The sequence below is a fragment of the Thamnophis elegans genome, chromosome 1 (genome assembly GCF_009769535.1).
Source record: "Thamnophis elegans isolate rThaEle1 chromosome 1, rThaEle1.pri, whole genome shotgun sequence".
NCBI lineage: Eukaryota > Metazoa > Chordata > Lepidosauria > Squamata > Colubridae > Thamnophis > Thamnophis elegans.
Genome location: NC_045541.1, coordinates 3,261,125 through 3,276,508, shown reverse-complemented (window position 1 = coordinate 3,276,508; position 15,384 = coordinate 3,261,125). Strand labels below are relative to the sequence as shown.

Genomic DNA, 15,384 nt, shown 5'->3' with positions numbered 1-15,384 from the left:
GAAGTTTGACCAGGGAAGATTGCCATTCAAGGAAATATTGAGATAATTTTTCCAAGGAAATTAAAATGAAATTGGTCTCAGGGGAGCTTCATACCTCTGCAGTTCCTACATTTTATTTTTTGCACCTTCCTTCCTTACACAGATCGACAGCCAGAAACTCAATTTCCGAGAACACGCAAAGGCCCGTGTGGACCATGGCGCTGAAATCATCACCCAATCTCCTGGCCGGTCAAGTGTGGCTTCCCCTCGGAGGCTGAGCAATGTCTCCTCCTCCGGCAGTATCAACCTGCTTGAATCTCCTCAACTCGCCACCTTGGCTGAAGATGTCACTGCAGCCCTCGCTAAACAGGGCTTATGAATTTGCTTTGTTAGCAGTGTTTGAAGTTACAATATTTAGGCATGATTCCTCGCCAGGAATGGGCTCTGAGCAGGTGTTAACATTCATTCTTTACTATGTCTAAAATTAAGTCACATCCCAAGACTGTAGTAATCATAAAATAAAAAAACTGGGGGAAAGATCCATATAGATGCAGAAACTGGCCTAATTTCCAATTACAGCAGGAAGATCTTGGCTTTTCTATGGGTACAATTGCAGTATATTACATTGGACAATTATTGTTGCTCTGCTCTGTCTTGCATGGAGTATGTACTATGATAACAATGCATTTTGACCTTCAATGTGCCTGAAGGCCATCCACTACTTTTCGAAGAGCCTTGTTCAATCCCTTGAGTTGCTCATGTTGTTGAATGGATGGAATTTAAGAAGCATCTCCACTTGTAATTTATCAACCGGTTAATTTAAACAGGAGTCGGAGGACCATGCAGAAGGGGCCAATATAGTGATGCCAACACTTCAGAAAGGGTGGGGTTATTTTACATACAGGGGTAGAAGAAAGAGGCGATTAAGTTATTAACGTTGTGGAAGTTGGATGATTATGTCAGTGTATAGCTGATTACAATAAATTATTTAACTAATAATTAAGTAAGTACTGGGGGGGGGAATCATATGAGCTGTATCGGGGAAGCAACATTTTCTTTCTTTTTTTAAAAAAACAGTTACTGAAATTAAGCTATGGAGTTATGTCAGATTAGAATATTAGTTAAACATCTAGGTTTGTGTCTTTACTACTGGTTTCATGTCCTCTCCCATCTGTTCGATACAGTATTATATATATATATATATATATATATATATATATATATATATATATATATATATATATATATATATATATATTCAATCTGTGTGGCCATTTGTGATAACCCCCCTCATACTTGAATATTCTAATTCTTTATTCACAGTATCTGTGTCTCCTGCACCCGTTGGTGTTGCAATTTTAGGTCTGTAAAAGTAGGTGTTAGCAGGGATTTTATCTCCCTATTCAACCTTTTACAAATACAAAAAAAAAAAGAGATTGTTTAGCATGAAGTTGCTTTCTGTAACATCTCAAAACGTGACCCTGTTTTAGTGCCAGATGCAAATCTCTTCTGTGATGCTGTAAAAAGCCGTCTTACTTTCTACCTATCCTTGGTGTCTTTGCCATTATGGACTTTATGTATTACTTATCTTTCCTTCTTTCTTCCTGCCTCCCTGCCCTCCCTCTCTCTATTCAAAACTATATTTTAAAAATATCATTTAGAATAATGATTTTGTTCTATCTTAAAAAAAAAAATAACACCGAAGTACAAGTGATATTTTTAAACTATTTATTTTTTTCTTTTGCTAAAGTTGAAATTCCAAGAAACAACGAGGAGTCTCTTCTCGGAAGTTATTCCATTTCTACAAATTACATCTGTGCGTTGATGTACTTGGGCACCTCAATAGAACAAGGCTCTAGAGAGTCACATTCATAACCTCTATTGATTCCTGGTATGTAAGCTCACTAGTTAGGATAACTAAGGTGATGGACTGATAATCTTCAGAAACAATATAAAAAGTATACGGCAGTGTTTCTAATAAGAGGAAAGGCACTTAACTTGGAGTGTATGGGATTTCCACCATGACTACATGGAAATTAAAAGAATACACAAGATGGTCTGGTAATGTGATGCATAAGTGGACAAGCGTCTACTCATGTAATATATGCTAGTTTTGACTACATCAGTGGTTCCCAAACTTGGCAACTTTAAGACTTGTGGACTTCAACTCCTGAGAGTTGAGTTGAGAGAGTTGAGAAGAGAGTTGAATTCTGAGAGTTGAAGTCCACAAGTCTTAAAGTTGCCAAGTTTGGGAACCACTGGACTACATGATAATTGTTCACTATTTTACCCTGCAGTTTTATGGCATTTTCCTTAAAATCACCTATATTACATTTGCATGTTCTCAAGCTGACCTGTATGTAAATGGTTCATTAGGATGGCTTTGTGTGTTGGAAGCTGTTGGACAAGGGCTACCTCTTAAATATTTTAATTTACCTAGTGTGTCTCAAGAATGATGCTTCAATTATTTTCAAAGGAAATACATCAACAATGCAAACAAACAAGAGGCTCATATCATCATCAAAGCTAACAAATGTATCACTGCATACAATCTCATACGATGCATGGAGCTGGCTCTCATTAGATGAATTTATTAGACGCACAAACGTGATTCTTTGCACTTCTCCGGGATTGTTTTATAATAGGTATAGGGTTAAATTGGATCCTAATTTTAAAATAGAGCCTTTAATGTCAAGCTCTTATTTGTAAATGAATGGGAAGAAGTACATCTGTGTACTTGTTCAGATAATATGAGGATAGACTAATATGCATAAATAGCCTGAAAGGTTACATCTTAGAAACTGCCTTATGTTAAAATCCTACTGCTTATAAAGCAGTTGCGTAGGCTTTTTCTTTTAAAGTTAGCCTGCAGTCAAGAGGACTGTTTTGCTCTGTGATTGTTACGATATTTGGGGTAACTCTACAAAGTTCAAACACAACATTCATTACAGATATAAAAATACCCCCTGCTGGATCAGAACCAGAAAGCCAATCTTGCTGGGGGCTCCATGCCGCTGCTTTAAAAAAAATTTAAAATGTCAAAAAAAGAGCAGTATTTTTAATGAAATGTGGTCCCTCTGACTCTGTGCTGTTGGTTCCTGCAGAAAGCCTTTCTGAGTTTTTAAATGTCTTTTTCCAATCTTGGAGCAAAAGAGGATCCCTGGCTCTACTGAACCTGAGGTGGAACAATGCTAAGTGTCAGCCAGTCAGAACAGTGTTTAATCTGTGACTATTTTGTAATCTGCTTTTTTGAGATATAAACACATCCTAGATGATAAAAGTTGCTTACCACGCATACGTGTCCAAAGTCATTAATTCCATGTTGCAGTTTTATCTTATCTTGAAGCTAAGTCCTTGTAATCATAATTGTCTTTCCATAGAAAGAATAGCAGAGGTTGATGAACTAATACAAGTTGAAGAGCCAGAAGGGGACAATGCTGTAATATAAGAAATGCATGTACTATGTTACAGGACTCTTAGATTTTTACTGGGGACAAGGACGGGCATTGCCTGGCTAGTAATCACACTGAAACTTTAACTGCCAATTGTAGGCTTTAATTTAAAAACTAACGGCAACAAAGCCAGCCCTGTAAGGGACATGGTCACACAAAACATTGGATCATCTCTGCAGAAATTCTTCTTTGCTTGTTCCCTATTAAAGATAATTAAAGCTGTTAAGGCATGGCACAATACCTTTGACTAGTAAGCTCTGTGGTCAAGAATAATAATCTAATACGCATTTAGCAATACACAGCAAAGGTGAGAAAGAAGTCTATAACCAAAGCTATGTACTAAAGCTGACCCATAACAAGGCAGAAGCCCCTCTCTCCTCTGCCTATAATACTATAGGGTTGTGTGAGCCTAGGCACAAAGGCTGGCTTGCACCAGTTTGCAATAACTAAGTGTTAAATTTTCCGGAATTTTGCAAACCAGATAAGAGGAGAGTAGCGTTGCAATGCCTGATCAGCTGCTTAGTAGCAACTAGCGGAGCCAGTTGTCACACATTGATGAGCATCTCACTGCCTGAAGCGTACGGAAAAGGATACGGAAGTTGTTCCTATCAACTCTGGACCAAACCAGCTGTCACTTTGTTTGCTGGCTGGTACACAAGTGTAAATGTGTGCGTGTGTATCTGTACACACGCACGCACACCCTACATGATGTGCATTTATAATTACAACTTGCCCTTCCTTCCGGCTGTTTGCAAATGAGTCTCTCTGTCAAGAGAATATTCAAAAGGATCAATACGATATTGTCACAACAGGCAAGCTAGAGGTTTTTCTATTTTACTAGGCACTAAAATTCCTTCCAAATATATTAAGAGCGAAATAGTAAAGCAAATTATCAGATAAATCTAGGCTTGTGATTTATGATGGACAACTGAATGCAACACAACACAACACATCCTGAGTACAGTATTGTTGCTCCCTAGAATGGAGGAAATGGGAGTTGCTGGGCTTCAAGAAGACCACTATGCAAAGTTGGTTGGTCATCAACAGCTTTTGAAAAGATCTGAACAATTCCTGAAATGCTTACTGGGAAAAAAAAATAGCAAATTGCTTCTACGTTGTTGCAAAAATAAAACATAAAACAGGAAGTCACCAACAGCACAATTTAGAGGAGGCTGTATTCATCACTACTAATAAAATAATCAAAGCAAAGTTCCTTATATTAAAAAATATATATTATTTTGCAAATTTGGTAAGGTCAAACCTAGCAATCACTTCAACTTTAGCAAAGAGAAATACAAAATCATTTCAGAGTGCTGGGATTTTTCCTTTCTCTTTCTCTCTCTCTCTCTTAAAATATACTGTGGGCTGTGAGAAAGCCTGTGGAATTCTTTCCTTTCCTGGTAATTCTAGAGCCTGTTATCATAAAAGAGGCATTTTTTTGAATGACTGGTGGTAGGTAGTTCATTGTTTTTCAATCCAACTTGCAGTTGTATTTGTTGCTGTATAGTGATTGTTTTGCAAAATAAAATCGCTTGTCATCAACTTGCTTGCATCCCAGGTTTCTGTTTCTCCATTATATCCTCTGCTGTTCCACACTGCAATATTAGGATATTAACCTAAAGAAAGAAGTCTCCCATGTCTCCTCTTGGAAAGAATAATGAGCAATTTCTCTTTCCTAGGAAGTCATCCTGATAATAGCAATAGTGCTTTCCAGCCCTCTCTAAGCGGTTTACAGAGTCAGCACAATGCCCCCAACAATCTGGGTCCTCATTTTACCCACCTCGGAAGGATGGAAGGCTGAGTCAACCTTGAGCCTGGTGAGATTCGAACTGCCAAATTTCAGGCAGTCAGCAATCAGAGGTAGCCTGCAGTACTGCATTCTAAGCACTGCCACCATGGCTCACAGTATAACTTGCTGTGTCTACTAGCTTCTTGAACCTAGCAGGTTCCAAACCATCAAGCTAAGTGTTTGATGTTTTAGAGACACGTATTAATTTCCTAGTGACATTCCAATGGTGGGGCCTGGATATCTCCGTGACCGCCTCCTGCAACATACCTCCCAGCGCCCAATAAGATCGCACAGGGCGGGCCTTCTCCGAGTACCATCGACTATGCAGTGTTGTCTGGCGGCTCCTCGGGGGAGAGCCTTCTCTGTAGCTGCCCCGGCCCTATGGAACGATCTACCCCCTGAGATCTGGACCCTCCCCACTCTCTTGGCCTTCCGTAAGTCTGTTAAGACCTGGCTGTTCTGGCAGGCCTGGGGCTGTTGATCAGTCCCATTAAGATCGAGTGCATGTGGTGTCCTTTTAATTTGTTTCTGTCTTGTATTTTAACTTTTTAAAATACCTTTAAACTGTTTTTTATGTAAGCCACCCGGATTCCTTTGGGATTGGGCGGCATACAAATCTATTAAAATTGGAAATTGGATACAAGATAGGAGAGTGTTTGTGGGGATGGTTTTAAATGTACAAAGTATTCATATGCACCGAATATTAGAATGGATCTTATAGTTCTCCTTCGAGATTGTCTTTTGTACATATATAAACAGCTTTCATCTGGGAATGAGTAAATATACCTCCCACTTCTGCCACATTGGCAGGAATATCTGGTACTGCCAGGACTGTCTATATTTTGGAATAAAAAAGTTTTCAGGTAAAAGAAAGCTGGGCTTGAACATCTCAGGTATTTCCCCAAGAACTGTAGTGCAACAAAACAGCCGTGTACAGACAGTATCTTGCTAGTAACACTGGACAACACTTTTTCCAGATGTTTTGCTTCCTCAAAACCTTTTGGTGATTATGGTAGTAACCTTCAAACTGAGCACAAGTATAATTTATGAATGACAGTATCGTTATAGGAATCTTGAGAAATATGAAATTAACTTTTAATGACTGTAGTGCAGTGTTTCTCAACCTTGGCAACTTGAAGATGTCCGGACTTCAACTCCCAGAATTCCCCAGCCAGCGAATGAAGTCCGGACATCTTCAAGTTGCCAAGGTTGAGAAACACTGCCATAGTGTATTTAATTGCATAATATTTTCAACATGCTACATGAGCTCAACAGAGCTAAAAGTGTTTTGATTTTCTTTTGTACTTAGCGTCTGATGCATTTCACCGCAGTGTCCCAAAACAGCCACCATTGATAAATTCTAGTTTCCCGGATATCATTTTTCCATTGTGCCAATGTCCTGGTGAAACTTTTCACCATGTTCATCACCTGGATGACTAGATTTTCAGGAAAGAAGTACAACTATGAATGCAGAAAATGAATCTTCAGTGACATGTTGCTGACTTCATGGCCTTCTATGCTAGAAAACGTTTATCAACCAGCTGAATGTAATTTGGTGCTCTGTAGTTGCCAAGAAAAGAATCTTTAATGCTTTCTGTTCTGACCCCCTCCTCCGTCCAGTAACGAATGCCGAGACAAGCTTAACTGGAATGTCACAGCACTTTATTAGCAAGAAACCAAAACCTCGGTGGCTGAAAGCCAAGCATAACAAACAGATAAGAACCTTGGCAGCAACTCAGACTTCGACAGATAACAGCTTCTCCAGCGTTAGGAATGACGTTGACTCCTGCAAAACCAGGCTCCTCCCAGTCTCTCCTTAAATACTATCTTGAGAGGAGCCTAATTACAATCACCTGGGTCCAATTATCTTTGGTAACTGCATAGCTGCTCTCTACGTCAATCTGCCCGGCATTGCCGGGCATCCAGGAACAACTCCCTTGGCTCCTCCCCACTGCTCCAATGCAGGACTTCAGGATCACACTCCCTTGTCTCCTCCCCACTGGTCCAAGGCTCAGGCGCCTCCTGGTGGCCAACCAGCCTCTCTGCGCCCTGCTCGGAGTCGGAACCCTGTCCAGGGTCCTGACTCATAGGACCCCTCTCTGTCGGAGTCTGGTGGCAGCTCCAACGACTCCTGCTGGGCCACAACAGCTTTCTATGCTATTTTCTCTGGCCCCGCTGACAGAGCTTTGAACCATTTGTTGCTGATGACTTATCTGATCTCTGGACCCCCCCAAAAATGCCTTCCAAGTGATTCCCAAGTTTCTCTGAACCAAGCAGCACATCTTACAATATAAATGTGAGGAGCACAGGCCTTATCTTGATCACCAGCCTTAACAACAAAAATACAGTTCATACATATTGAGGCTGAAGAAGCTGCTTGGATGGGCAGTGAAGCATCTCAGACCAACAGGAAAATAAGTACAGTTGCTATGACTCAAGTACCAGACCATTCTACCTGGATGACTGGGAATCTTCTATGACGTACAATTCATTCACTTTCTTAAGAGCCGAGGTGGCGCAGTGGTTAAATGCAGCACTGCAGGCTACTGCTAGATCAGCAGTTCAGCGGTTCAAATCTCACCGGCTCAGGGTTGACTCAGCCTTCCATCCTTCCGAGGTGAGTGAAATGAGGACCCAGATTGTTGTTGGGGGCAATATGCTGACTCTCTGTAAACCGCTTAGAGAGGGCTGAAAGCCCTATGAAGCGGTATATAAGTCTACTGCTAAGTCTACTGCTATTAACAAGTCCAGTCATGCTGTGTCCTTGAGGTTTAAACATCTACTCACCACAATAGAATAGAACGTATCAACAATTGCATCAAAATATATGGAAACTGATCTCAATTGAGTAGCATCTGCATCTGCTTTTATAGCTTTTCCAGGCAGCATCCATTCGCAGCCTAAACATGCCCAAACTCTACCAATTTCACAGATGTTATGCAGTAAGGTACCTGAGTGCATACTTGGATAGGCATGAACCACACAAAACCTAATGCAAGTGAAATTTAGTAAACTTAAAGTTGTACGAAAAAACATCAAAAACAGAAGGTTTCTATAAAATGGTACAAGATAGATTACATTACAGACCATTTATGGGATTTAGCAGCCAAAAATCTATAAGACAAGACTTTTGTGTATAAGTGTTCAGAAAGAAAAACCTTTGTTGTCCGGTATAATTATTTTTGCATCTGGATTCAAAAATTACTATATAGAGAATTGATGGAGATTTGAGATAGAAGAGCAATTGGAGTTATGGGTGAGTTCTTCTGATAACTCTTTCCTACCATTCCTCTTTATTGTATTCTAAACACAATTACTTCATAGTTAAATCAAATAGGTCCAAACAACCCTTTCAAGAATTGAAAACAACTCCAAACTGGTTCTTCAGAATAGGGCCTTTCACATCACTGCATTGTGTTTGTGTTAAGACAAGAATGAGATGGACAAAAGAGGATGTTTTTGTAGAAAAAACAACTTTACAGGTGTTGCAAAAATGCAAATGCCCACTAGATGACAGCCAAGAGGGTTTTCTGTATCCCTTTGGTGCCCTCTTGTGGTTGGCTGAATGATACACCCAGGCTTTTTGCCTGCCTGAGATAATAGAAATGGATAGAAGGGTTTTTTTTAGAAGTGTTGGTAAAACGACTATTTTTCAACAGATACCCGAAGAACAATCTGAGTAAATTTCTAAGAAACTTTTATGTTTTCTTTTTAAGAGCTATAACCTCTTTCACTTTCTGAAAGTGCTGAAATTATCTGCTTCTCTATTACAACACATTTTATATTCCCTATTTTTAACATGTTTCTGGAAAGTTGGGTAGCGTACAGTTTAAGCAACAACAGCACCTCCATCCTATCACTTCTTTGGCATTTAGTGTACTGCAGTTTTGAAGTAAGGAATTACAGTGGGAAAAAGCAAGGGAAATTGCTAATGTTTTCAAGAGGTTTATTAGCAATCCAAGGCTAATAAAATGAAGAAATCTTCAAGCAGCCTGCTAACAGCCACTGGGTGATTGTGTTTGTGTCAGGGATGGGTTTCAACCGGTTCGCGGCGGTCCCTGCGAACCGGTTGGTCGGCGAACCCGGAAGTAAGTAACTTCCGGGAACGGCGAAGGGTCCACCCGCCCGCCCGTGCTCCTTACCCGGTTTTGACGAGTTCTGCGCTTCCACGCATGCGCAGGACGCATACAGCGCCTGCGCGATCCTCCAGGAGCAGCTGGAGCATCGCACAGACGCTTGTACGCATGCGTGCATCGCACGCGTGCATGAGGACGCCGCCGGCCCCGTTCCAACCGAACCGGTTGGAACGGTGCGAGAAACCCACCCCTGGTTTGTGTATATGCATATTTCAGAGGAGGTGAAAAGCCCCCAGAGAGCTTATCAATATCATTTCTTCAGTCTCATTACCAGCTATGTACAAGCCTCTAGCCTAAACTCATGCAAACGTCCAAATGTCTTCCCTCCAAAATGTAGAACCAGAAAAAAAAAATCCTCGATGCACTTTCAGAGTCGAAATGCATCTTGTTCTTGCCATATTTACTGCAAAGTAGATGCAATGTGGAGTTTCAACCACTAGATGATGACATATACTGAATCTCAGCCATATAGCTGATCTTAATGACTTCAAGCAATAAAGTGGTTCTGCTCAGCATCCATTTTAATTTGGCTTAGCTTCTAAAACAGGACCAGGAAAGGGGATATTTTGATTTTTTTAAAAACCTATTTTAGTAAAATAATATAAACTGATCCCCCCCCCCTTCATTTTTTCTTGCATGTAGATAGAATCTATCTGGGACTCAATTGTCTGGCAGCTACTGCTTTCTGCAGAGGGAATTTAAAAAAAAGATAAGATGGCAGTCTTGAAAACATGAGCCAACCCCTCCCTATATTGTGGGTGTATCAATGTTGCACACACAATACAAAGGGTAGGGACTCTAATCATGTTGTTGCAACTACCATCTTGCCTTTTTGACAAACAGACCAGGGTTCCTGCCAGTTCTAAGCTCTTCTATAGAAGAGGTTCCACAAATCTACAGTGCCACTTAGAAAAGGGTTCCAGCTCCCTTCCCCCACCTGTCCGCACGTCATCAAGATGAAGAGCGAGAGGAGGAATTCTGGGAGTTGAAGTCCACAAGTCTTAAAGCTGTCAAGTTTGAACACCTCTGGGGTTTTTTTTCTAAAGGGTTAGGGGTGCAAGGCTCTTGCAACTTGACAGCTTTAAGACGTGCGTGTTTCAATGCCAGAGTTCCTGAGCCAACATTTTAGTTGCTAAGCAAGAGCGTTGTTAAGTCCACAAGTTCCATAAGGATCAATAGAGTTGCTCTTCCCCTGTTTTTGCAACAGTGTTGGAAATGCACAATGGATGGATGAATGGATGGATGGATGGATGGATGGATGGATGGATGGATGTGGAATGCACTTGATGGATGAAAATATTCCTTCCATATCCCTTAATTTAATGAGATTCTCAATAATCTTCTTTTGGTCTGATTTGATAGATGCAATGATCAATGATACATGACCTCCATCATGTTTTTTTTGGGATGGTTTATTTATTTAGATTTTTTTCCATCCCCATCTTGATTATTTTTACAAATAACTCAAGGTGGCAAACATACCACTACTCCTTCCTCCTCCTATTTTCCCCACCACAACAACTTTGTGAGATGAATTACACTGAAAAAGAACAACTGGCCCAAAGTCACCCACTAGCTGGCTTTCATGCCCAAGGCAGGACTCGAACTCACAGTCTCCTGTTTTCTAATCTAGCACTTTTACCACTACACCAAACTGGTCTTTTTATATTAGTTCACACTTATTCATCACCCCCCCCCCAAAAAAAATGTTCTCTATTTTTATTGCTGTCAATGCAAGGTATTAAGTATCTTTGTTCTTATTGATTTATCAACAAGGTTGATTAATATTAATATTAGGTTCAAGTTTTAATTCAGCTCCCCCCCCCCCACCAAAAAAGCATGCCTTGAAGCCTATGTCCTTCAGCTGGTTCATTATTCTTAATTACTTTATGTCTTAGCTGTTACCTACTGGTTATGCAAGCTTTACAAAAGTTTACTATAGTACAGTGCATTTTCAAACTTGGAAACTTTCAGACGTGTGAACCTCAACTCCCCGAATTCCCTAGCCAGCATCTGTACAGTGACATCTTTATTAGGTGCAAAATTAAGCAATTGTCGAAAGTGATTTAGCAAATGAATTTGGATGCCTAGGCCAGAAGGAGAATTTATGTTTGTGAGAACACACTCTCACACATTTCCTTGTTTGCTGTGTGTGTGAGAGAATGAGAGAGCGATATACTAATATCCTCTGCATTAAAGATATCTATTTATTTTGTGTTGTGTCCTATGATTATTTGCTGCACAGAATCAAAGCAGTCATAGAACACAGCAAGAGTATCATAGCAACTACCGAACAATCTCTAGTATGCAAAATTACTTGCTAAAAATCACCTTTCCTTTGAAAATGGAGAGACCTTTTTCTTGATGGTTAACTAAGTCCCAAGATGAATTCTTTCTCCTTTTCTATTTTGATGATAATAAGCTGATGGTTACAAATGCAACCGGGCAGAAGTATTATAACCAATGTCTTCCTTATCATCTTAGGTGATAATATTTATGGCTGTTGTTTTTCTGAGTATCCTTGCCTCACTGTAGAAGTGATGTGCCAGTGCCTGGAGGCTGTTAGGGTCTGGATGGGAGCAAACAAGTTGGCACTCAATCCAGACAAGACCGAGTGGCTTCTGATGTTCCCTCCCAAAGATTGGCCAATTATTCCATCTCTCAGGCTGGGGGGTGAAATTATACGCCCCTCAGAGAGGGTTCGCAATTTGGGAGTCCTCCTGGACCCACAGCTGACTCTAGAACACCATCTGTCGGCTGTGACCAGGGGGACCTTTGCCCAGGTTTGCCTGGTGCACCAATTGTGACCCTACCTGGATCGGGAGGCCCTTCAGACAGTCACTCACGCCCTTGTGACCTCAAGACTGGATTATTGTAATGCGCTCTACATGGGTCTGCCCTTGAAGAGTGTTCGAAGACTCCAATTAGTCCAGAATGCAGCCGCGCGAGTGATTGTGGGTGCACCCAGGTACACCCACGTCACACCTATCCTCCACGAGCTGCACTGGCTACCCATTAGTCTCCGAATCCACTTCAAGGTGCTGGTTGCTACCTATAAAGCCCTACATGGCATCGGACCTGGGTACCTGAGAGACCACCTCCTGCTGATTACCTCCCTCAGACCGATTAGATCTCACAGGTTAAGTCTCCTCCGGATTCCATCCGCCAGCCAATGTCGGCTGGCGACCCCCCGGGGGAAAGCCTTCTCTGTTGCAGCTCCAGCCCTCTGGAATGATCTCCCTGTCGAGATCCAGACCCTTACTACCCTCCCGGCCTTCCGCAAAGCCACCAAGTCCTGGCTGCTCCAGCAGGCCGGGGGGGGCTGTGAAACATCCAGCCCCACGGAAATTGTGAATGTTGCGGTTTTGTTTTTAAAGTGTTGTCTTTGTCTAGTTTTTCCCCCTTCCCTTGTCTATTGTGAGCTGCCCGGAGTCCTTCGGGAGTGGGCGGCATACCAGACAAATAAATACAATACAATACAATACAATACAATACTGCATTTCCAGAATTCATGTGAAGAGATCTTCTAAATTTAAGAGGTTGCTGAGAGACTAGTATATTCATGGTAGTCTTTGCACTTTCTTATAATAAATTGATTTTCTACTGTTGTTGAGAAAGGCTTTCATTTGGAGAACGTTCCTTCAACATGAGGATTCAACTCCTGTTGAATACATTTGCTCAAAGAGTGCTCAAGAGGGAAACTAATAAATTCATCTCATTTCATAATCTGTGGGCCAGAGAGACTTCTCAACATAATCTGAATAGTATTTTTTGAGGGTGACAAAGCTCCAACTTGATATTTATCTCAAGAGAAGAGCTTCTTTCCTGTATTCCCGGAACATTAAAGATCTTTCATAAATACTGCCAAGCTTATATTTTGTATCAACAGTTGAGTCAGGTCCCTTTCTTGTTTTCATTTAATTGGAGGCCTAAAAGTGTTCCCCTCTCACACTTATAACACTTCTGCCTGGCTACATCTGTAGTTGTCAGCTTGTAATTGTATAAATATAAAAAGAGAAGGACTTCCTCTTGGTACTTAACTAACCATCAATAAAAAAGATATCTCCATTTTCAAAGAAAAGGTGATTTTAAACTGATAATGCTGGCAGTTGTTAATGATAATGTCTTCAGTTAATACTTTGGATATTTTGACATGGGCTACCAAGCCAAGAAATCGAAGGCTTGCCAGAAATAGCACAAATTATACAGGCAAACTGCGAGAATCAACAGGAGGGGGAGTCAGCATAGTTCTTGAATCATTTTCATTCCCAAACCAGGCACTCTCTCTTTGCTTTCTCTTCAAAAAGAACAAAGCACTCTAACTAAAAAAAAAGAATTGAAACAAAGAATTACTGAGCATGCATAACAGCAAAAAAAAAAAAAAAAAAAGAATGAGATTGCCTGCATTACAGCTTGTTCCAAGGAAACAGCTAGCACAAGCATTAAAAGATGCCAATGCTGTAATATCAAATATAAGAAACAGCTCAGTGCAACTTGTGTATAGAACAATTGCAGTTATAACTGAATACTTGGGATGCAAAATCAATAAACTAGAAAAAAGCCAAACCAAAATGGAAAATCAGGCTGGGAAATAAGATCACAATGCTAAGATCAGATTAAAGTAAGATAGAACAGAAATCCAAAAAATTCCTGATCAAGAAATATCCCATAGAAAGAGGGATGGCTGATCCATTGGAAATAATAAAGCAACAAACATAGCTATAGCCAAGAAGATCAGCAGGTTCTATAGGCAGAATCTCTAATTTCACTTGACTAAGAAAGGTTTCTATCAATCCATTGGTCACAAGAAGGCATTTGACTCTCTGCCAAGTGAATAGCAATAGCAATAGCAGTTAGACTTATATACCACTTCATAGGGCTTTCAGCCCTCTCTAAGCTGTTTACAGAGTCAGCATATTGCCCCCCAACAACAATCCGGGTCCTCATTTCACCCACCTCGGAAGGATGGAAGGCTGAGTCAACCCTGAGCCGGTGAGATTAGCAATAGCAATAGCAGTTAGACCCATATACCGCTTCATAGGGCTTTCAGACTTCTCTAAGCGGTTTACAGAGTCAGCATATTGTCCCCAACAACAATCCGGGTCCTCATTTCACCCACCTCGGAAGGATGGAAGGCTGAGTCAACCTTGAGCCAGTGAGATTTGAACCGCCGAACTGCAGATAACAGTCAGCTGAAGTGGCCTGCAGTACTGCACCCTAACCACTGCGCCACCTCGGCTCTTTTATGGATAATAACATGACTAGAAATAACAAGGGTCAGTAGAAGCATCAGAAGCTTTGTGCAAAGACCAAAGGCACAATGGAAGACACAGTTGTTGATCAATGGTGATAGATTGGAAGATGTTAATATCAAGATAGGAATCTTTCAAGTAGATTCACTAACACCACTACTGTTTTTCATTGCCAGGTTATAGCTATTAAACATCAAAAACATCTGACAAGCTATTAAGCCTCATTTTCATGGATGATCTGAAGCTGTATGGAAAAATACCATCTGAAATGGAATTGTTGCTCAGCATTATCTTTTTAAATAACCAAGATTACAAATGGAGTTTGGACTGGAGAAATGTACCACTCTTACCAAAAAAAAAAAGGGGGGGGGGAAATAATGAGAACTGAAGGAATCAAGATTCCCTAGCATCTAGAGTCTTGATGGAGATGGTTGCAATCCCAAAACAACTGCAGCCCTGCTTGAACCCCATCAGCATTGACAAACTCACCATGAGTTAATTGCCAAAGATGGCTTTACTCAGAACAGCTTACCCCTGCAACTCTACCTTTGACATAACCAAACAGTAGCTGCCTATCCCAAGTCCTTGGGAAGAACTTGACAGGTGCATAAAAATGCCAAATGCCGTCTAAATGTCTGGCTGACTGCAGCAAACCAGAATAAGAATACATTTGTTTAAAAATAATATACGAAATTATGTTGTGGAAGAAAGTTAATGGATGCCAAGACATTGTGCTGTGACTTGTGCTGGTATACAACTGGATTCCACATTTGGGG

The 15,384-nt window shown here is 40.8% G+C and overlaps 1 protein-coding gene across 1 annotated transcript in view; it reads left to right on the top strand.

Annotated features, from left to right (window-relative positions):
• Positions 1 to 358, top strand: part of MAP2 (microtubule associated protein 2) — a 107,203-nt gene extending 106,845 nt beyond the window's left edge. The window contains exon 14 of the mRNA XM_032233930.1: positions 143 to 358. Coding sequence (XP_032089821.1) covers positions 143 to 358 — 216 coding nt within the window. The remainder of the gene's footprint in view (positions 1 to 142) is intronic.
• Positions 359 to 15,384: the final 15,026 nt, after the last annotated feature.